Source organism: Aotus nancymaae, unplaced genomic scaffold (genome assembly GCF_030222135.1).
Source record: "Aotus nancymaae isolate 86718 unplaced genomic scaffold, 86718_ANA_hifiasm-v0.15.2.pri h1tg000064l_1, whole genome shotgun sequence".
In the NCBI taxonomy this organism is placed as follows: Eukaryota; Metazoa; Chordata; class Mammalia; order Primates; family Aotidae; genus Aotus; species Aotus nancymaae.
In genome coordinates this window covers 11,195,732-11,215,241 of record NW_026988479.1, presented here as the reverse complement: position 1 = coordinate 11,215,241, position 19,510 = coordinate 11,195,732, and the positions used below count along the sequence as shown (strand labels likewise).

The 19,510-nt window shown below is 35.7% G+C and overlaps 1 protein-coding gene across 6 annotated transcripts in view; it reads right to left on the bottom strand.

Moving 5' to 3' along the window:
- Positions 1–19,510, bottom strand: part of SMAD5 (SMAD family member 5) — a 43,832-nt gene that overhangs the window by 11,527 nt on the left and 12,795 nt on the right. For 5 of the 6 annotated variants that reach the window (XM_012436249.2, XM_012436561.2, XM_012436330.2 and 2 more), the window contains 3 exons: positions 13,170–13,741; positions 6,508–6,759; positions 4,267–4,386 (listed from right to left, as the gene is read on the bottom strand). In XM_012436249.2, the coding sequence (XP_012291672.1) occupies positions 4,267–4,386; positions 6,508–6,759; positions 13,170–13,572 (775 nt within the window). In that variant the 5' untranslated portion in view covers positions 13,573–13,741. Of the gene's footprint in view, positions 1–4,266; positions 4,387–6,507; positions 6,760–8,693; positions 11,445–13,169; positions 13,742–19,510 lie in introns of those variants that run through there. The other variant, XM_064366349.1, reaches the window with a different exon arrangement.

Sequence of the window (19,510 nt, the reverse complement as noted above, 5' to 3'; positions counted from 1 at the left end):
TTTAGTAGAGATGAGGTTGCACCATGTTGGTCAGGCTGGTCTTGAACTCCTGACCGCAGGTGATCCACCCGCCTTGGCCTACCAAAGTGCAGGGATTACAGGTGTGAGCCACCACGCCCGGCCAAAAATGTATTTTTAATTGTTTCTCTAACAGAAACTAATTCAGGTTTAAATTTGAGACAAACATTTCTTTTTCAGCGACCTGAAATATTTAACTATAATCAGTATCTGTAAAAGTATTTTAAACAAAAAGTTAAATTAAAAAACTAAGACTCAGCAAATTAGGAATAGAGGGGAATTTCTTGATACAGAACATCTACAGCTAACATCATATTTAATGGTAGGAAACCAGAAGATTTTCTGTTAAGATCAAAAACAAAGCAAGAATGGTTCCTTTCCCACTTTTCAACATCATATTGGAAGTCCCTGCTAATGCTATAAAGAAATAAAAGGTATACAGATAGCAAAGAAAGAAACTGTCTTTGTTTGCAAATGACATGATTGTCTATGTAAAAATGAGAAAGAACTGACCAAAAAATTCCTAGAACTAGTAAGCATTATAGCAAGATTGCAAGACACAAGGTTAATATGCAAAAGTCGATTGCTCTCCTATACACGAACAACAAATGAAATCTAAAATAAAAATTACAATTTACATTAGCATCCCTAAAATTAAATACTTAGGCATAAATCTAAAAAAATAAATACAAACATGCTCTATGAGCAAGACTACAAAACTCTAATGAAAGAAATCAAAAAACTAAATAAATGGAAAAATACTGCACGTTCAAGAATAAGACTCAATACTGTCAAGATGGCAGTGTTTCCCAGTTAATCTATAGAGAAATAATACCAATCAAAACCCCTGCAAGCTATTTTGTGGATATAAACAAAATGATTCTATAGCTTATATGAAGAGGCAAAAGCCTCAAAATAGCCAACACAGTATCAAAGAAGAACAAAGTCGGAGGACTGACTTATTATACTTGACTTTAAGACTTACTATAAAGATACAGTAATCAAAATTATGATAAAAGAACAAACAGATCAAAGAAGCAGAAGAGAGTCTAGAAATAGACCCAAATAAATACAGTCAACTGGACTTTGACAAAGGAGCAAAGGCAATACAATGGAGGAAAAAAAATAATTCTTTTCAAAAAATGATTCAGGAAACAACTGGACAGCTACGTCAAAAAATTAAATCTAGACTAGACCTTACACTCTTAAAATTAACCCAAGATGGATTACAGACCTAAATGTAAAATGCAAAACTATAAAATTCCTAGAATATAATAGAGGAGAAAATCTAGATGACTTTGTGTATGACAATGCCTTTTTTTAGGTACAATCCATGAAAGAAAGAATTGATAAACTGGCCTTCATTAAAATTTAAAAAACTTTTTGTAATCCCAGCTACTCAGGAGGTTGAGGCAGGAGAATTGCCTGAACCCAGGAGGCGGAGGTTGCAGTGAGCCGAGATCACACCATTGCACTCCAGCCTGGGTAACAAGAGCGAAACTCCATCTCAAAAAAAAAAAAAAAAAAAAAATTTTTTTGCTCTGTGAAAGACACTGTCTAGAGAATGAGGAGACAGGCCACAGATTACAAAGAAAAAATCTGCAAAAGATCTGATAAAAGACTAAAATTCAAAATATACAAAGAACTCAAAAAAATCTGATTAAAGTATGGGCAAAAGATGTGAACACAGAGCCCACCACAGACTTACAGATTGGTCAAGTAAGCATGTGAAGATGTTCAACATGTTATGTCATTAAGGAAATGCAAATTAAAACAAAAATGAGATAATACAACACACCTATTAGAATGGCCAAAATCCAAAACGATGACATCATCAAATGTTGGTAAGGATGTGGAGCATCAGGAACTCTCATCCATAATTGGGAATGTAAAAATTATACAGCCACTTTAGAAGGCACTTTGGCAGTTTCTTACAAACCTAAACATACTCTTACCATACAATCTAGCAATCATGTTTCTTATTATTTATTCAAATGAGATTAAAAATTATATCCACAAAAAAATCTGCACATGAACGTTTATAGCAGCTTTATTCTTAATTGCTCAAACTTGGAAGCAACCAAAAAGTTCTTCAGTAAGTGAACAGATAAACTGTGGTACAACCAAGACAATGAAGTAATATTCAGTGCTGTGATAGTTAATATTGAGCATCAAATTCAGTGGACTAAAGGGTACAAAGTATTGTTTCCTGGGTGTTTCTGTGAGGCTATTGCCAAAGGAGATTAACATTTGAGTCAGTGGACTGGGAGAGGCAGATCCACTCTCAATCTGGGTAGACACCATCTAATCAGCTGCCAGCATGGCTAGAATAAAGCAGGCTGGCAGAAGATGGAAGAGCAGACTTGCTGAGTCTTCTGACCTTCACCTTTCTCCTGTGCTGGATGCTTCCTGTTCTCAAACATCAGACTCCAAATTCTTCAGCTTCTGGACTCATAGACTTACACCAGTGATCTAGTGATCTGCCAGGCGCTCTTGGGCCTTTGGCCACAGACTGAAGGCTGCACTGTCAGCTTGCCTACTTTTGAGGTTTTGGGACTCAGACTGATCCATCCCTGGCTTCCTTGCTCCTCAAAGTGCAAATGGCCTATCGTAGGACTTTACCTTGTGATCATGTGAGTCAATTCCCCTTAATAAACCCTGGCATTTATGGTCAATTGAGTTCTGACAAAGATGTTAATTCACCAAAGAAATGATACTCTTTTCAACAAATGGTAAAGCCAATTGGATTTCTATATGCAAAAAACTTAATGTAAACATTTACCTTATACTGCACACAAACTTAACTCATAAGGAACCACTGACCTAATGTAAGAGCTAAAACTATAGAACATCTAGAAGAAAACATAAAATAATATTTTCATGACCTTGGGATAGACAAAAATTTCTGGAATGCAACACTAAAAGCATCATCTAGAAATAAAAAAAACTGACAAAATGGATTTCATCAAAATTTAAAGCTATTATACCTCAAAAGACATCATTAAGAAAATGAAAAGAAATCCAGACTGAGAGAAAATATTTGCAAATCATATATCTGATAAAAGATTCATATCAAGAATATATAAAAAATTCTTACAACTCAGTAAGACAACCCAATGGGCAAAAAATTTAAAATAGATTTAGAAGATAAATGGCTAATAAGTACATTTAAAAAATGCCTCATTACTCATTAGAGAAATGCAAATTAAAAACCACAAAGCACTTTACACCCACTAGAATGGCTATAATTAAAAAGCCAGACAATAACAGGTGTTTAGGAGGAAGTGGAGAAAATAGAATAATCATACTTTGCTGATGAGAATATAAAATGGTACTGCCACTTCAGAGAAGTTTTGTAATTTTCTTAAGCAGTTAAACTTACTATATGATTCAACAATTCCACTCCTAGATATCCATCCAAGAGAAATAAAACAATGTCCACACAAAGACTAACATGTAATTTTTTTTTTTTTTTTTTTTTTTTTTTTTGAGATGGAGCCTCGCTCTGTTGCCCAGGCTGGAGTGCAGTGGACGATGATCTCAGCTCACTGCAACCTCTGCCTATCCTGTCTCAGCCTCCTGAGTAGCTGGGATTACAGGCATCTGCCACCACAACCCACTAATTTTTTTTTTTTTCGTATTTTTAGTAAAGACGGGGATTCACCATATTGGCCAGGCTAGTTTTGAATTCCTGACCTCAAGTGATCCACCCACTTCAGCCTCCCAAAGTGCCAGAATTATAGGCGTGAGCCACTGCACCCAGCAGCAAATGTTTATAATAATCAAAATATGGAAACAATTCAAATGCTGACTGGTGAATAAATGTGATATATTCATATAAAGTACTGTTCAGCAATAAAAAGGAACAAACTATTGATGCATGCTACAACATGGATGAACCTTGAAAACATGCTAAGTGAAAGAAGACTACATTATTACATGATTTCAGTTACATAAAATGTTCAGAAAAGATAAATCTACAGGCACAGAAAACACATTAGAGGGTGTGTGGAGCTGAGGATGGGAGTGAGGACAGACTGCAAATATGCAGAGGAACCTTTTTGAAGAGTTATGGAAATGTTCTAAACTTAGACTGTGAAGTAAAACTTTGTAAAATCATTGAATCATACACTTAGATAAATTTTATAGCACATAAATTATACCTCAATAATGCTGCTTTTAAAAAAGTAGCCAATAAGTTAAAAACAACTACTACTACAAAATAAATGAAGTGAGTACTTCTCTTACCTCTGCTGGATATACTGGGCATAATCTGAGGAATCATATTATTGCTTGTATCCATAGGCTGGGAATTATCTTGACCCATCTGATCATCAGGTGGCATATAGGCAGGAGGCGGCGTATCAGCTAAGAGGAAAAAAATAACAGTTAAAATCTTCACTCTGCTCAAAATTATTACTCTAAAAGCTTTAGAAAATTCTTAAGATTACCAGCAAGCTTTATTACCGAACATTACACACACGAAAATGCAGGATACTATCTTAGGGCAAGGGAAAAAGAGAACAGACAGTACACCTAATAGCAACTGAAAACCTATTACAAGCCCATATTTATTAGCCTAGATCCCTTGTAATCCAGGATACGAGAATCAGTCCTAAAATTCACTAACCAGAATTCCAGGTCAATAATTTTGCCTTTATTTTTATGTGCTCAGAGAAACTGTAGCTATTACAAATCATTCCGAAAGACAGATTATCCTCATTTGGGTATATACATATTACATAAATACTTTTAAATTATTAAGATCAGCACATACTGTATACTGTCATTTAAAACTGCAAAGTAAAACTATGTCCCTTCAAAATGTGCCATCAACACTAAAAGCAATTGTCTAATGCTTGTGCAACATTCAAACATGGCTGTTGTGTCCTATTAAATGGTTAGGTAATTCACTCAGGAAACTAAATGTTAACCAGAAAATCTTTTGAGTTCCAACACTTACAGTTGAAAACTTTTGCAAAAGATACAGTTATACTTTTTTGTCTTAGTAACTATAAATAAGAACCGAATTTGTCTTTCATCCCAATGTTTGTACAAAATGTATTTTGAGACAGAACTACATTAATCAGCACTGAATCTAAGACAAAGTATGAAAATTTGTTTTTGAGCAAATTCCTAATAGCAAATTAAACAGTTGGCACTTAATTTCTCTTCAAAAGAAAAAGCTATACCAATTGATATTTTGCTGCAGTAGAGAAACCACAAAGAACATGCTGCAGGTCCTCGAATAATATTGTTTTGTTCAGTGTTGCTTTGTTCAGCCTCATTTTGTTATGACATTGATGAGAAAAAAAAAATCCATTCCCAGCCAGGGCCACTGTCTGTGTGAGTCTGAACACTCTCCCCATGTTTGTTTGGGTTTTCTCTGGTTACTCTAGTTACCTCTCACATCCTAAAGACGTGCACATTAGATGACCTGGCATGTCTAAATGGTCCCAGTGTGAGTGCAGGCGTGTGTGTGAGTCCACTCTGTGATGTAATGACATCCCATTCAGGATTGGTTTCCACCTTGTGCCCTGAGCTGCTGGAATGGGCCCTGGCCACCCATGACCATGAATTACAATAACTAAGTAAATAATTGTCTTACTTTTTATTGATCTTTCTTAAATGTATGCAGAGCTCACATTTACTTCAATGTTTAATAGTAGAAGAGTTTTGGGTCTTTATTTATAAATTTAGTGATATTTTTGTGACCAGAAATATACCACAAGAACTTAACTCTTAGTTTATATCAACTAGCCTATGATTAAACTGGCTTTGTAATATGTTGTTTCAGTTAAAGTCATAGTTTCCAAGAAGTTATCAATGACATTACATGAAGACTTACTGTACTTACATATGACTCTGCCTGACAGCAGTAAGTGTTCAAATATTTCTTGACAGTGACATAATGATATGTCCATACATGACATGCCATTAACAAAATTTAGAAACTTTACAAAATCTACTTATCTTTCTCCAGTGAAATCAGTTCATTAGTTATCTAAAGATAGCCTGGATTCATTTTAAACTTCTAAAGTCTTAAATAATTTGAAAAGCCACACAGTAAAGTTGAAAGAACACAGGCTTTAGATCTGGGTCTGAACCTCTACTTCTTAGCCCTACCCTAGGTAAGGTACTTAAAGTTTAAAATTTACTATAGAATTTCTTCCATCTGTAAAACAGGAATATCTATCTCACATAGTCATTCTGAAGATTAAATTTAATATCATAGCTTTCATCACAGTATCAGTAATACAAGAAAATATTTAAGTCAAATAGGGCTACTTCCATTTTTTTAAACACATGGTACTTGGCAAATAAAATCTAAACTCTTCTGGAAATCAAACAATTATCTAAAGAACAGAGTCAGAAACGGCTATACCTTGACATGTAACAGTTCATCCAGAGGGCCCAAAGTAATACGATTCTTAGGGATTTTTTTTTTTTTTTTTTTTTTTTTTTGGTATTAATAAAATGAAGTCTTACCTGGGAGCTGAAATGGACTTCCTGGTCCAGAACTTGCTGGGGAGTTGGGATATGTGCTGCTAGCAGGAGAAGGAGGATAAGGGCTGTTTGGAGATAAGGGAAAAGGAGTGTTGTTGGGCTGGTGGAAAGAATCTGGAAACGTGGCATTTTGTGGCATGTGTGGTTCATTGTGGCTCAGGTTCCTAAACTGAACCAGAAGGCTGTGTTGTGGATTGAATTCATTATGACGAGGCACTAATACTGGAGGTAAGACTGAAAAACAAAAATCAAAAGTCTTTTGTCAGGAATGACTAAACAAATGCCCCATCCACACTAAAGTGTTGGTAGAAAGTTTTCATGTAAGACTGTAAACCTATTTTTTAAAATTTACTTTTAGAAAGAGCTGTTTTATAGAACCCTGAATCACTATTTATGTAATAACTGAATCCAAAACTCTGTAAGCATTTACCCTGCATAAGGTACCCTGCATAAGGTACCCTGCAGGACAGAAAATCCAGAGAAAGATACCACTCCTGTTCTATGAGATAAAGGATATTAAAAAACAATCATAAAACAAAGAATTTAACACAATGGGAGTTAAACAGAAGTGAACACTCCCAGCTAGCAGAGAATCAAACAAAATACTGCAGGAAAAAACCATACCCAACTGAACCTTAAAGATCCAGGAGGATTTCACATGGGAGTGCTAGGGGTGGGCAGAGGTACAAGAGGAAGATGGCAGAGATGATGAGAAAGTCAGTTGGCCTACGCACTGAACAAGGAGGTAAGACTAGAGAGTACAGTTGGAACCTGTTATGTGAATGTGCCCTAAAAACTTCCAGATTTTCAATTTTGAACACTTTGATCTTTCTTAGGTTGAAAGATCTCATGTTTTATGTTGTTCAGTAAGGTTTTCCATAATAAAAATAGTAATATTCTCTAGGTAAAAGCCTTCCAATCAAAATCAGTCTTCTAAGTATGACCATAATGAAAATATACCCAACAAAGTCTAAACATTTTTAACAGATACATTTTTAAGAGAGAAACTTTATTCAAATATTCACTTTCTCTAAAGACCCAAGTGACCAATCACATTCAAATATCTGATTACCTTTCCCTACAGGAAACTGAACAAACCTGATTCTTCAAACATTTACTAGAATTCATCTCATTAACAATTGTCCTGTATCTGTCAATGTAATTTCACTTAGAAAAATCTCAACTTGATCCTGTTATCATTCAGCATCAACAAAATGAGTTTGTTTTTAAGTTACCTAGGTCATACTTCACCTACCTGAAGTAGGAATGTACACGATTCAGTGTTTCTGTTAAGTCAATATTTGTACTATTTTTGTCCATTGTTTCACTTCATTCTACTGCATTAGTATACTAAGTATGTGGTTCACATCTGACTACAATTGTTTTGTTCTACTGTGTGTTAACAACTACTATTCCCCTTACAGAACAATGAGCTGCCATTGGAGAGTACGGCATTAGGCAGCAAGAAATTCTACATTTAGCAGGCTAGCAATCTGAAAGACTTAGTGAAATAACTACTCAGAAATTCAGTTTGGTAAGGATTTCTTTGCTTATTTATTTTTTTTTAGAAGCATGTTAAAATCACTGGCTTCACTGGCTTCTCTTTCACTTGTATGTTACCTATGCACATGATTTTTAAAAAATTATTTCATATTCATCCAAAATAATGTTAATATGTGGACAGTTAAAAAAAGGATATATGCTTTTAGAGATTATAACAAAAACTGCAATTTCTAGCCCCCTCCCATACTGTTTCTATAGAAAACCAATTTAAACACTTAGCCATCTCTTATAACATTTACTTTGTGTACTGCTAAATAATATGCTTATATGGCTATTATTAGTCAAGATATTATGTGTAGACTTGCTCTTAGGGCAAATGAGGCAGCTTTCTTATATTATTCTAGCCCACTCCTATCCCCCAAAATAAAGTTAAATAGAAAATTGTGCTTAAATCAATATCCAGTATTCATAGATATAATTAATTGCTGAGACAAGTGTACTATGAGCCTATTTTTTCTTAAACAGTGTTTTCACTAAAGTTAACCATTTCCTGTTCCTTCATTTAATTTTATGTACATACCACTAATACTTCCAGAATTCTAACAGATCTGTTAACGCCTATCATTACTTGCTCTTAGATGCCACAAATCAAGTAATTTATTCACTTCATGTTTTCCCTTGGATCTTCCATCCTTTTGTTCCAATCTATATGGGTTACTGCTTAAGTCTCCCACAAATCTGAAGTCCTTGGATTTCCCTTCTCTACTGTTGGATCACATTTCCTGGACTTCATCCTCAATTAGTATCCTAAGAGAAAGTAAAAAGTTAAATTTTCTTGACTTTCTGCATTTATAAAAATCTTATATTTTTGTTTGTCTACAGGCAGGAAACATTTCCCTCTCAATTTTGAGGGCACTGCTTTACTTTCTTCCAGAATCCAGAACTGCAGTGAGAAATCCAATATTCTGATTTCCAGTTCTTTGTACATTTCCTGTCTTTTCTGTCTGAAACTTTTCAGAATCTTTTTTTTAAACTATGATATCCTAAAATTTCATGTGAGGCTTTTTTTTATCCTTTGTTCTGATTAATTGGTCACTGAGCCCTTTCAATTTTCAGTTTTGGGAACTGTTTGATAGTATTTCTTGGAAAATTTTATCTCTGCTATCTTCCTTAATGCTCTAATTCCAGAATAGATTATTCTATTAGAATTGATATTTAATTTAAAACTGATTCCAGGCCAGTTAATGTTTTAACAAGTACTTTTTAATGCACCAACTCATCTAGTCCTAACAACCCTATTAGGTAGGTAGTATTATTCCCATTTTATAATGAAGAAACTAAATCTCAGAAAGCTTAAGTATCTTGACTGAGGTAGTATTTGGTAAAACCAGGAATCAAATCTCGAAAGCCTGCCTCCAGAACCCATAGTCTTAATCACTAGACAATACTGTCTATTAGATCAGGGGTTCCTAACCCTCCAATTCATGGCCTCTTAGGAACCAGGCCACACAGAAGGAGGTAAGTGGTGAGTGAGAATGAGCAAAGTTTCATCCATATTTCCAGCCACTCTCCATTGCTCTCATTACCACCTGAGTTCCACCTCCTGTCAGATCAGTGGCAGCATTAGATTCTTACAGGATCACAAATCCTATTGCCAACTGAGCATGTGAGGGATCTAGGTTGTCCACTCCTTACCAAGTCTAATGCCTGATGATCTGTCACTGTCTCCCATCACCCCTAGATGAGACAATCTAGTTGCAGAAAAACAAGCTCAAGGCTTCCACTAATTCTACATTATGGTGAACTGTATAACTATTTCATTACATATTACAATGTAATAGTAATAGAAATAAAGTGCACAATCAATATGTGCTTGAATCATCCCAAAACCATCCCCCAATCTGTTCTGTGAAAAAACTGTCTTCCATGAAACCGGACCCTGGTGCCAAAAAGGTTAGAGACCACTGTATTCAACTAAATACCTAGGATCACCTAGGTTGGCCCTCTATTTTCCTTATGTTCATCATTTCTTTCAAACTATCTTCCATCTTTTTTATCTTTTTGCAAAACTTACTCCACTATATTTTAACTGTGTGAGCATGAATAAGTTACTTCCAAGTCTTTGCTTCCTTATCTATAAACCTATAAGTAAACTGAAAGGGTTGTAAAATGTCAGTAACCTTTTCTAACCCCATGAGGAATCACTATTCCATCAATGCTCAATAAATATTAATTGCTATCACTGTTACGACTACCACTGCCACCACCTTCCACACTTTATTAACACTGGTAATATGAAGTGGTCCATTCTGTGTCATAGCTACTTAATCATAAGGGGGTCAGCAAGCTAATCCAGCTGGGTAATCTGTCCCTTCCCCCAAGATGTTTGGACTCAGGGCCAAACATGAGGTCTCTATAGTCTCTTTCCAACAGCTGAACTACTAAGACATGAAATTTGCAGTCATTTAAAAGCATCAGAGCTATGGCCCAGTCTTTTCTATAGAATGAATCACAGCTGAGAAAAATGTATTACAAAAAATAAGACACTTCTATTGGCTGGCTGATTATTAGTCACACTTTGGCTATGGGGAAATAAATAAAATTCCTAGACTTACTCCTAGCAAATATCAAGCTTGGGAGTTTTTCAGCCTAAACTTCTCTATTAAATCCTCATATCTTTCTTTCTTCGTCAATTCCTTCAGGTTTCAGCTCTCCTTGCACTCAGTAAGAAATTAGGAATCAACATCATACCAACTGTCTAAAGTGACTCTAAAGCTCTTAAGTTGAACTTTCCTAGATAGCATAATCACTGCTATCTGCTATCCTTTCTACTAGTCTCCTCATCCAATGTTATTTTTGGTCTTTTTACCACACTGGGTTTATATTATCTCCATGTGAAACCAAGACAGATTCTAAGGTGACCACCATGATTCCCACCTCCAGGTATTCAAATCATTGGGTAATTCTCCCTGCTTGAGTGTGAGTATGACCTATCACTTCCTCCTAACCAACAGAATATGGCAAAGGTGACGGGATATGTGTGATTACATTCCATAAGAATATAATGCCCTTCTTGCAAGAAGGCCCTCTCTTCCTTACTGGCTTTGAAGAAGCTGTCATGAATGCGAACTACCTATAAAGAAGGTTATGTGCAAGCAACTGAATCTGTCAACAATCACATAGGCTTAGAAGCAGATCCTTCCCTAACTGAGCTTCTGATAAGACCTCAGCCCTAACCAACACCTTGATTACAGCTTTGCAAAGGACCCAGCTAAGTGTGACTGGACTCTTCACTCAAAGAAACTATGAGGTAATAAACATGCATTGTGCTAAGTGACTAAGTTTGTGGCAGTTTGTCATGTAGCAACAGATGACTAACACACTCAGCTAGTAGCTCAGCTTATACAATTCATTCATTACAAAAAAAAAAATATTTACTGAGTATCACCTACCAAGTGCCAGTTAACAATACACTATTCTAGGCACTAAGGATGCAGTAATGAATGAAATAGAGGAAGGCCCTGCTCATGTCAATCAATAAACAAAATAAATATCTAATGTAGAGTCAACTAGTGATGGAGATATTTGAACAAGGACAGACTGGAATGAGAAATTATGCCATGAAAAGATCTTGGGGGAGAGTAAGTAAACAGCAAGAGGTAAAGCCTGGACACAGGAGGATGGCAAGTCCAAGGAACAGAAAACTGAGGATATGTCATACAGAGTCTTACAGAAATCTCTTAAGTATGATAGCCTTTAAAGTATTTTCAGTAGGGACTGACAAGATTTACTATATTTTTTAAAGATCGTTCTGGTTGTTGCGTAGAAAACACAATAGATTAAGGGGAAGAAGAAAGGCAGAAAGACCAATTAGGAGACTACTTAAGGTGAGTGATGATGATGATGTTCTGTACTAAAGTAGTGGTGTTAGATATGGTTAAGAGGTGACATTATCAAGATATATTTTGAAGGTGCAACAAACAACACTTGCTCATAACTTAAATACAGGACTCAAGTAAGAAGAATAAAAGATGACCTTGAGGTTTAGGGCATTAACAATTACATGAATGCTTTTGCCATTTACTTCAATAGGAAAAACCAGAGAAAAAACTGAAGTTTTGCTTAGACATATTATATCTGCTATGTTTAATAAATATTCAAGTGGACCTGTTAAGTAGGCAACTGGATAGACAAGTCTAAAACTCAAGGGAGAAGCTGACTCGAGTTCAAAATGTGAGCATCAGCTTATAGACAATCTTAAGACATGTGACAGCATGAAAGCATATAAAGAAAGAATATAAATGGAGAAAAGGTCAATGGACTGACTCCTGTGAAAACAAAGAATATGCTAGCAAAGAGGGACAAGAACAGCCAGTGAGGTAGGAAAACCAGGGTTGCATTCTGTCTCAGGAGCCAAACAGAAAAACTTCTGAGTAGGATGGAAGGAGATCAATTGTATCAAATGCAGTTGAGAGGACAGTAAGACTGAAAAATGACTCCTTGATATATAAAAAGGTAGTCACTAGTGATCTTGACAAGTTAAATGGCAGGAAAGAAAGACTTAACTAGAGAGGTGACAAGAAGAAATGAAACATAAAGATGTGGAGATAATAAAAATGGAGAATCCTGTAAAAGGACCAGTAGAAATAGTGCAGTGATTGTGGTTAGGGGTATGTGAATGATGTGGAAAGCAGAATTTTTTTAAGTTTTATTTTAGGATGAGCAGGATCATGGCATGCTTGTATGCTATTAGAAATACTCTGGTAGAAAGGGAAAATATAATGCTGGAGAGAAGGATGATAACTGTAGGAACAAAGTTCTTAATTAGACAAAAAGGAATAGGATATAGTACATACATGCAGCTTAGGCTTTAAATAAAACAGAGACAGGTCATCCACAGGAAAAGGCAGAGGAGATATATGGGTGCTTACAGTGAATAATGAATTAGAGTAAGCTACCTGAGAATTGTATCACCTACATATAAAAAGCTAAACTCAAAATCCAGTATTTCTTCTAAGATTAGAATATTTAAGATGGAAACACAAAGCTAATATAACCTTTTATTACTAAATCTAGTTACATGCATATCAGGAAGAGTTTTTTTTTTTTTCTTTCAATTTCTTCTCAGGAGTAAGGCCTACCTGGACTCTCCACTCTCTTATAGTGGTATGGGTTGATACAAACTTCTTTTTGCTTAGATCCAAATGGAAATTCACAAATATCCAACGGCTTTAGCTCATGATGACTCTGCAAATCAGGCCAGCGCCAAACACGACAATATATAACATGGGGTAAGCCTTTTCTGTGAGAAACTTGCAGGCGTCCATCTAAAGATCTGGGAATAGTGACACATTTACTTGGCTGTCCTGGACTGCTCAAGGCTTTCTCCAGTTCCTCCATGGCACCCTTTTTCTTTTTTAGCTTCTTCACCAAAGCATCAACTGCCTTTTCTGCCCATTTTTCCTCCTCATCACCTTGTTTCCAGCCCAACAATCGCTTTACTGCTGGACTAGTAAAAGAAAACAAGCTGGCCATTGACGTCATTTGATACAAATCTTCAGAGACCTTGCTGTAACTCAAAGTCAGTGCCTACTGAAAGTACAGATCACAGGTGAAAAGTCATACACAGGTCCTAAGCGGAAGTTCCAATTAAAAAGGGAGGAGTGACATTTATCTTCAGAAGTGCCATATGCTTCTTTCATTGGTTCAACTCCTAAAAGAGAAAGGGGGAAAGGATCCTAGTTTAAATCAATTCAATTTATACACATTTAAATTAATATAATTGAAAGGAATGTTATTATTAAACAAGAACAGAAAAGCATTACAAAGTTAACAAAAAGTGATAAATTTTCTCCAAAAGTTCTGTGACCACTCAATTCCTTCTCCATAACATGAATAAGTAAGACAATGGCAATGTCAAAAGGTAACCAAAAGCAAAACCAGGTTGCTCTACCTCCTATGTATTATCCAAAAATAGCCTCTGGACTCCTTTTGATTAGGCCACTAAACCCTTAAACTTGATTCTGAAGTACTTTTCTTCATTGAAATCCATGTTACGTACTATGTCAGTCTTGAACATAAGATTATGTCCTGATTTGAACAGAAGTCTTAAGGAAATCCAGCTCTTCTCTAAGGTCATTATTCTCTTTAAATGTTTCCCAGACTGAGAAGGTTTGGACAAAAGCCATGATACTACTGAAGTCACATTATCGGATGTAAATTGTATTCAAGGTTGGGCAAGATGTACAAAACCCTCAAATAAATCATAACAAATATAACTACCAGTAAAATGGCAAGTACCTATTTTTAAAACTAAGTATGTTGAATAAATTTAAAGAGAATAAATTCATTTTAAAAAGGGTCAGTTTCTAATTTTGTAATTCCTATTGGCTTAAATGATATTTTAAGCATATTGGTTAATGAACCTGCTCCAGGCAAACTACTGTTCTGCACCATTAAAGAAGCTCCTGGTGACAACAAGAGGAGGAAGTGACAGGCACTCCACTGATAAGAGCTGGTAAAAATCACCAGGCTCAGTGGTACACACTTGTAATCCCAGTTACTTGGGAGAATCACTTAAGACCAGGAGTTCGATCATGTCCAGTCTGAGTAACATAGTGAGACCCCATCTCTAAATAAAAAATAAAAAGAGTGTATAAGATCTCCTGCAGATCACTACACAGCCAACCACAGACAATAAGTACCTACTGAAGTAACAAGAACAATGTTTGGAAAAAGGGTGTAACAAAAAATGCTTCTTTTCTTGTGCCTAAAATCGCCAAATGCTATAGCTCTGTCTGAAAAATTCTAACATCAATGCTATTCTGGACTGGGGTGCATCTTCCCAGAAAAGAATATATGTGCTCAGTTAAAGCCCAGACAATAACATAAACAAAGACAATGTAAACATAAAGTAAAACTGAGATAAACTCAACAAACAATTATTGATTGCTTGTTACATCCCATGTGTTGTGAATAGCCCCGATGGGACTTTAAAAAAAAAAAAGTTATGCCAAATAGGGTTTAATCTCAACAGTAAATAAATTGATTCATTCAAAATATACTTACTGAGAGCCTACTAAAGTACCAGATATAGTTTTGGATGCTGATCAACTACTGGCAGCTATCCAGTCTGCTATGCTTGAACCATGGTAGGGAAGAGTACAGGAAAATGAAGATATACTCCTTATGTATGGATATACCTTGTGCCTTGTACTCCCCAGCCCTATGTAGGATGATTGTTGCTAGGCAAACAAAACTAGCCACATTAAACTAGAGAAATATAACAAAGAGAATGAAAGCATAGTTGTCACAAACAGAATATAAAGTGTTATGTACTAAATGAACTGTAAGAAGGGCTGACCTCAGTTGCATCTACATCAAAGATGTATGATAAAATCCATCTAGGTCAAGAAGTAAAACCTGGTTTGTTTGTCTGAGATGAGATGGGAAATGTCAAAGGCAAAGGGACACAGACCAAAAAAATATACAGGCAGACATCAACAGAGCATTTTCTAGGCCAGATAAGAGACAGGCCTGGCTGACTGATACCTTATTCCTGAACACTAGAATACAATGGGGGCTAGAAAGGGCGGTGTACATATGTGTGAGAGAGTATGTGTATGAGCACAGAGAGACAGTTAAGGAAGAGGGAGGCAAAAAGAAAGGAGCTTCAAGACCAGAATTCAGAATATAGTATCATACATGATCAAGCCCTTGGCTTCTCCTTACTCATTTCTTAACCATTATCCTACCTAATTGCATTTAACCACACTTAACTTCTTTCCATTTCTCAAGTACTCTCAGGTTATTTCTACCTCAAGACCTTTGCATCTGATGTTTCCTCCCCTGAAATTCTCTTCTCCTATAACTTAACACAGCTTACTCATCAAATTAATTCAGTTGCTCAAAGGTCACCTCCTGAAAGAGGAATTCCCTGACCACTTGATTGAAAATAGCATGACAGCCCATTCCCACAACATTCTCTATCCCCGACCCTTTTCTTTTTTTTATAGCATTTACCCTAGTCTGATATTATATCATCAATTTTGTTTATTTACTTTATGTTTTCCTCAACGAAATGTTAGTATACAGGTAGTCTCATCTGCCCTCAAACACTGGATCCCCTGGACCTAGAATAATGTATATACCTTTCTAAGGGTATATATATCAACCTTAAAACAAAAAAAATTGTTATTTATGGATACCTACAATATGAAAGAATAAAAACATGCCTGGAAATAAACACACCAGACTCAGCCTCCCAAGTTGATGGCATTACAGGCTTGAGCCACTGTGCCTACCAGATTCTGTTCTTTACTAGTATCACTTTTTCAAAGCCTATTAAGTTTTCTGTAAAATAGAGATGATGGTTCCTAAGTCACTAAAATGTTGAATAAATAATGCCTAGCTAACACAAGCTTTACAAATTCAACAATGCTATTCAAACATGAATCATAATCACTAGTATTGAGAAAGAATAATCAAGACTTAAGAGACTGGCTAGATCCAGTCCTAATCTAACCTTACCCACTACTGTTCCACTATACACACCTTCTGATCCAATCCAAATCCCTGCCCCTCTGCCCATCTGTGTCTTCCAAGAAAAATCTTAGTCATTCTTAACGATGAGCTCAAATCTATTCCTTTTTATGAAGACTTCCTTTACCATCCCATGCTGAACAGGCTTTGGTCATTGAATATTTATCATAAAAACTAATTAATAAGACATTAATAATATCTTAACTTCCCAAATACAGTACAAAATCCTAATAAGAAGTAGTCTTTGGCACCTGGACCATTCCATGTGCCATACCACACACTATGATACTTAATGAGTGGTTACTGATTTTTCTATTAATTGTATATTGAAATTAGAGATAACTTCAAATTTTCAATCCACATTGACTAAGATAATGATAAAATGAGAATTCTACCCACAGAATTAAAAACATTCAGAAGGTAGCTTTGACAGTAGACGTGACGGTAAACTCCACTGGGGAAAGGTCACGACTGGAGATACAAGTTTAGCAAGGTAAAGATGATAAGCAGATTTAAGATTTTGTACAAACAGCTGAAACAATAAAAACAAGTTTTCAATAGAGTGAAAAGAACAGTAAGTAAACGCCAAAATATTAGAAAACATTCACTTTTAGGAAAGAGTTTCCTGATAATGAGTTACTGATAATGCATTATGAAAAAGATAGACTTAGAACTAGATATAGTGGTACTGCAGAAGATTAAACATATGGGAGAGTTTAAAAAGAATGTAAACAAAGAAAAGGCCAGTGACTTTGGTGAATGGGTATGCCATTAGTTATAAAGTTCAAGAGATTAGCTTAAAAAAAAAATAGATGCCGGGCGCGGTGGCTCACACCTGTAATCCCAGCACTTTGGGAGGCCGAGGCGGGAGGATCACGAGGTAAAGAGATCGAGACCATCCTGGTCAACATGGTGAAACCCCGTCTCTACTACAAATACAAAAAAATAAGCTGGGCGTGGTGGTGCACGCCTGTAGTCCCAGCTACTCGGGAGGCTGAGGCAGGAGAATTGCTTGAACCCAGGAGGCGGAGGTTGCAGTGAGCCGAGATTGCGCCATTGCACTCCAGCCTGGTGCCTGGTGATGGAGTGAGACTCTGTCTCAAAAAAAAAAAAAAGATGTCAGTTTTAAAAACCTAGAACTTCTACTAGTAAAACTAGCACAGGGAGAGGAGCAACTCTCACACTCAACTCTTTAAATATGGAATGACTAAAAAAATTAGCACTTTTGATAAAATTATTTCTAAAAATGTTTTCTGTACTTCCCAAACTGGTAAAGTTGTTATGTGCAAACTACCCAAGTACTCGTTTTCTAAGTCTCAAGTTACAAAAGGAAGAAAAATTCATCATAAAAATTCACTAGTGAATAGGCAAAAAATCTGAATAGATCCTTCACAAAAGAGAATATCAAAATACCCACTGGATGGGAAAATGGGCTCAGCATCATTAGTTATCAGATGAATGCAAAAAGAAAACAAAAACTGCCACAGTAAAATCTCACTCTGTACCTACCAGAAAGCTACACTTAAAAAAAAAAAAGATTAACTGTTCATGATAATACAGAACAACTGGAACTCTCATATATTGCTAGTAGGAATATAAATTAGTCCAGTCACTCTGGAAAACTGTTTGACAGTATCCACTAATGCTAAACATAGATCCCTATGACCCAGCAATTCCATTCCTATCCAACAGAAACGAGTGCTGTGTCCACCAAAAGACAAGTACATGTCCCTAACAAGTTTATTTATAATAGTCCCAAACTGGAACCCAAATATTCATCAGCAGTAGAGCAGGTAAATACTGGTAATAAATTCATAAAATGGAATACTTCACAACTACAAAAAGAACTAATATATGTTAAACATGGAGAATTCTCATATACACTGAGGGAAAGATTAGACATTATACCATCTATACAACATTCAAAAACAGGCAAAACTAACCTATGCCATCATAGGCCAGAACAGTACTAAGAAGGATCATGAAACAGTCTTCTAGGGAGCTAGAAATTTTTCATATTTTGATCTGGGTGATGATGACATGGGGGTGTGTGTGTGTGTGTGTATATATATATATATATACACACACACACACACACATACGTGGAAGTTCATTAAACTATACACTTAAAATTTGTGTGCTTTATTATATGATTATTTCAATCAAAAAAAATTTTTTTAAACATACTAGTGACTGATCACCTACAAAATATAGTCCCCATTCACAAGTGTGTCCCTCACCATAATGGCTTATGAACAATGGTATTACAGATTTTGCCAAAATTCCAAGATTTCCAAAGTTTATAAAAATGATGGCAAACAATGTAGGATCTAGAAGTTAGTCTGTTACTGTGTTCTGGATGCTGCCAATGTTAGTCTGTCTTCTAGATGCTGCCAAAGGACATAAGACTCCTGGGTCAGAGACTCTGTCCCTTAGAAGACAGCAAGCAGCATAAGCATCAACATATTTGAGGTTCTGTTTGTCCCCAAAACCTATCGGAGTAGTATGATGTATTTTATAGTTTTGCCTGTTTTTGAATGTTGTATAGAAGGAATAACATGTAATCTTTCCCTCAGTATTATATCTACGAGATTCTCCATGTTTTACATGTATTAGTTTGTACTTTTTTATAGTCCTGATGCATAGATGAGGAATACTGAACTTGGAGAATCTATCACTTTCATAGTAAGCAGTAAGCAAGACATTCTTTGTGTGTGTGTGGTGGGGGGGGCGGCGGCGGTAAGAATAGTTTGACTATCAAAGAATTAACAGAAGTCCTTGAAAAAATGTATATACATTTTTATCAGTATTTTTGCAAAAAAAAAAATCTTAACACTAATGCCACAAATGTCAAATTGAAGGATGTCTTATCATGATACTGAATTATTTTGTGAGACAAATTGTTTATCCATTTACACCTGATCCATTATTTGTTCATTGT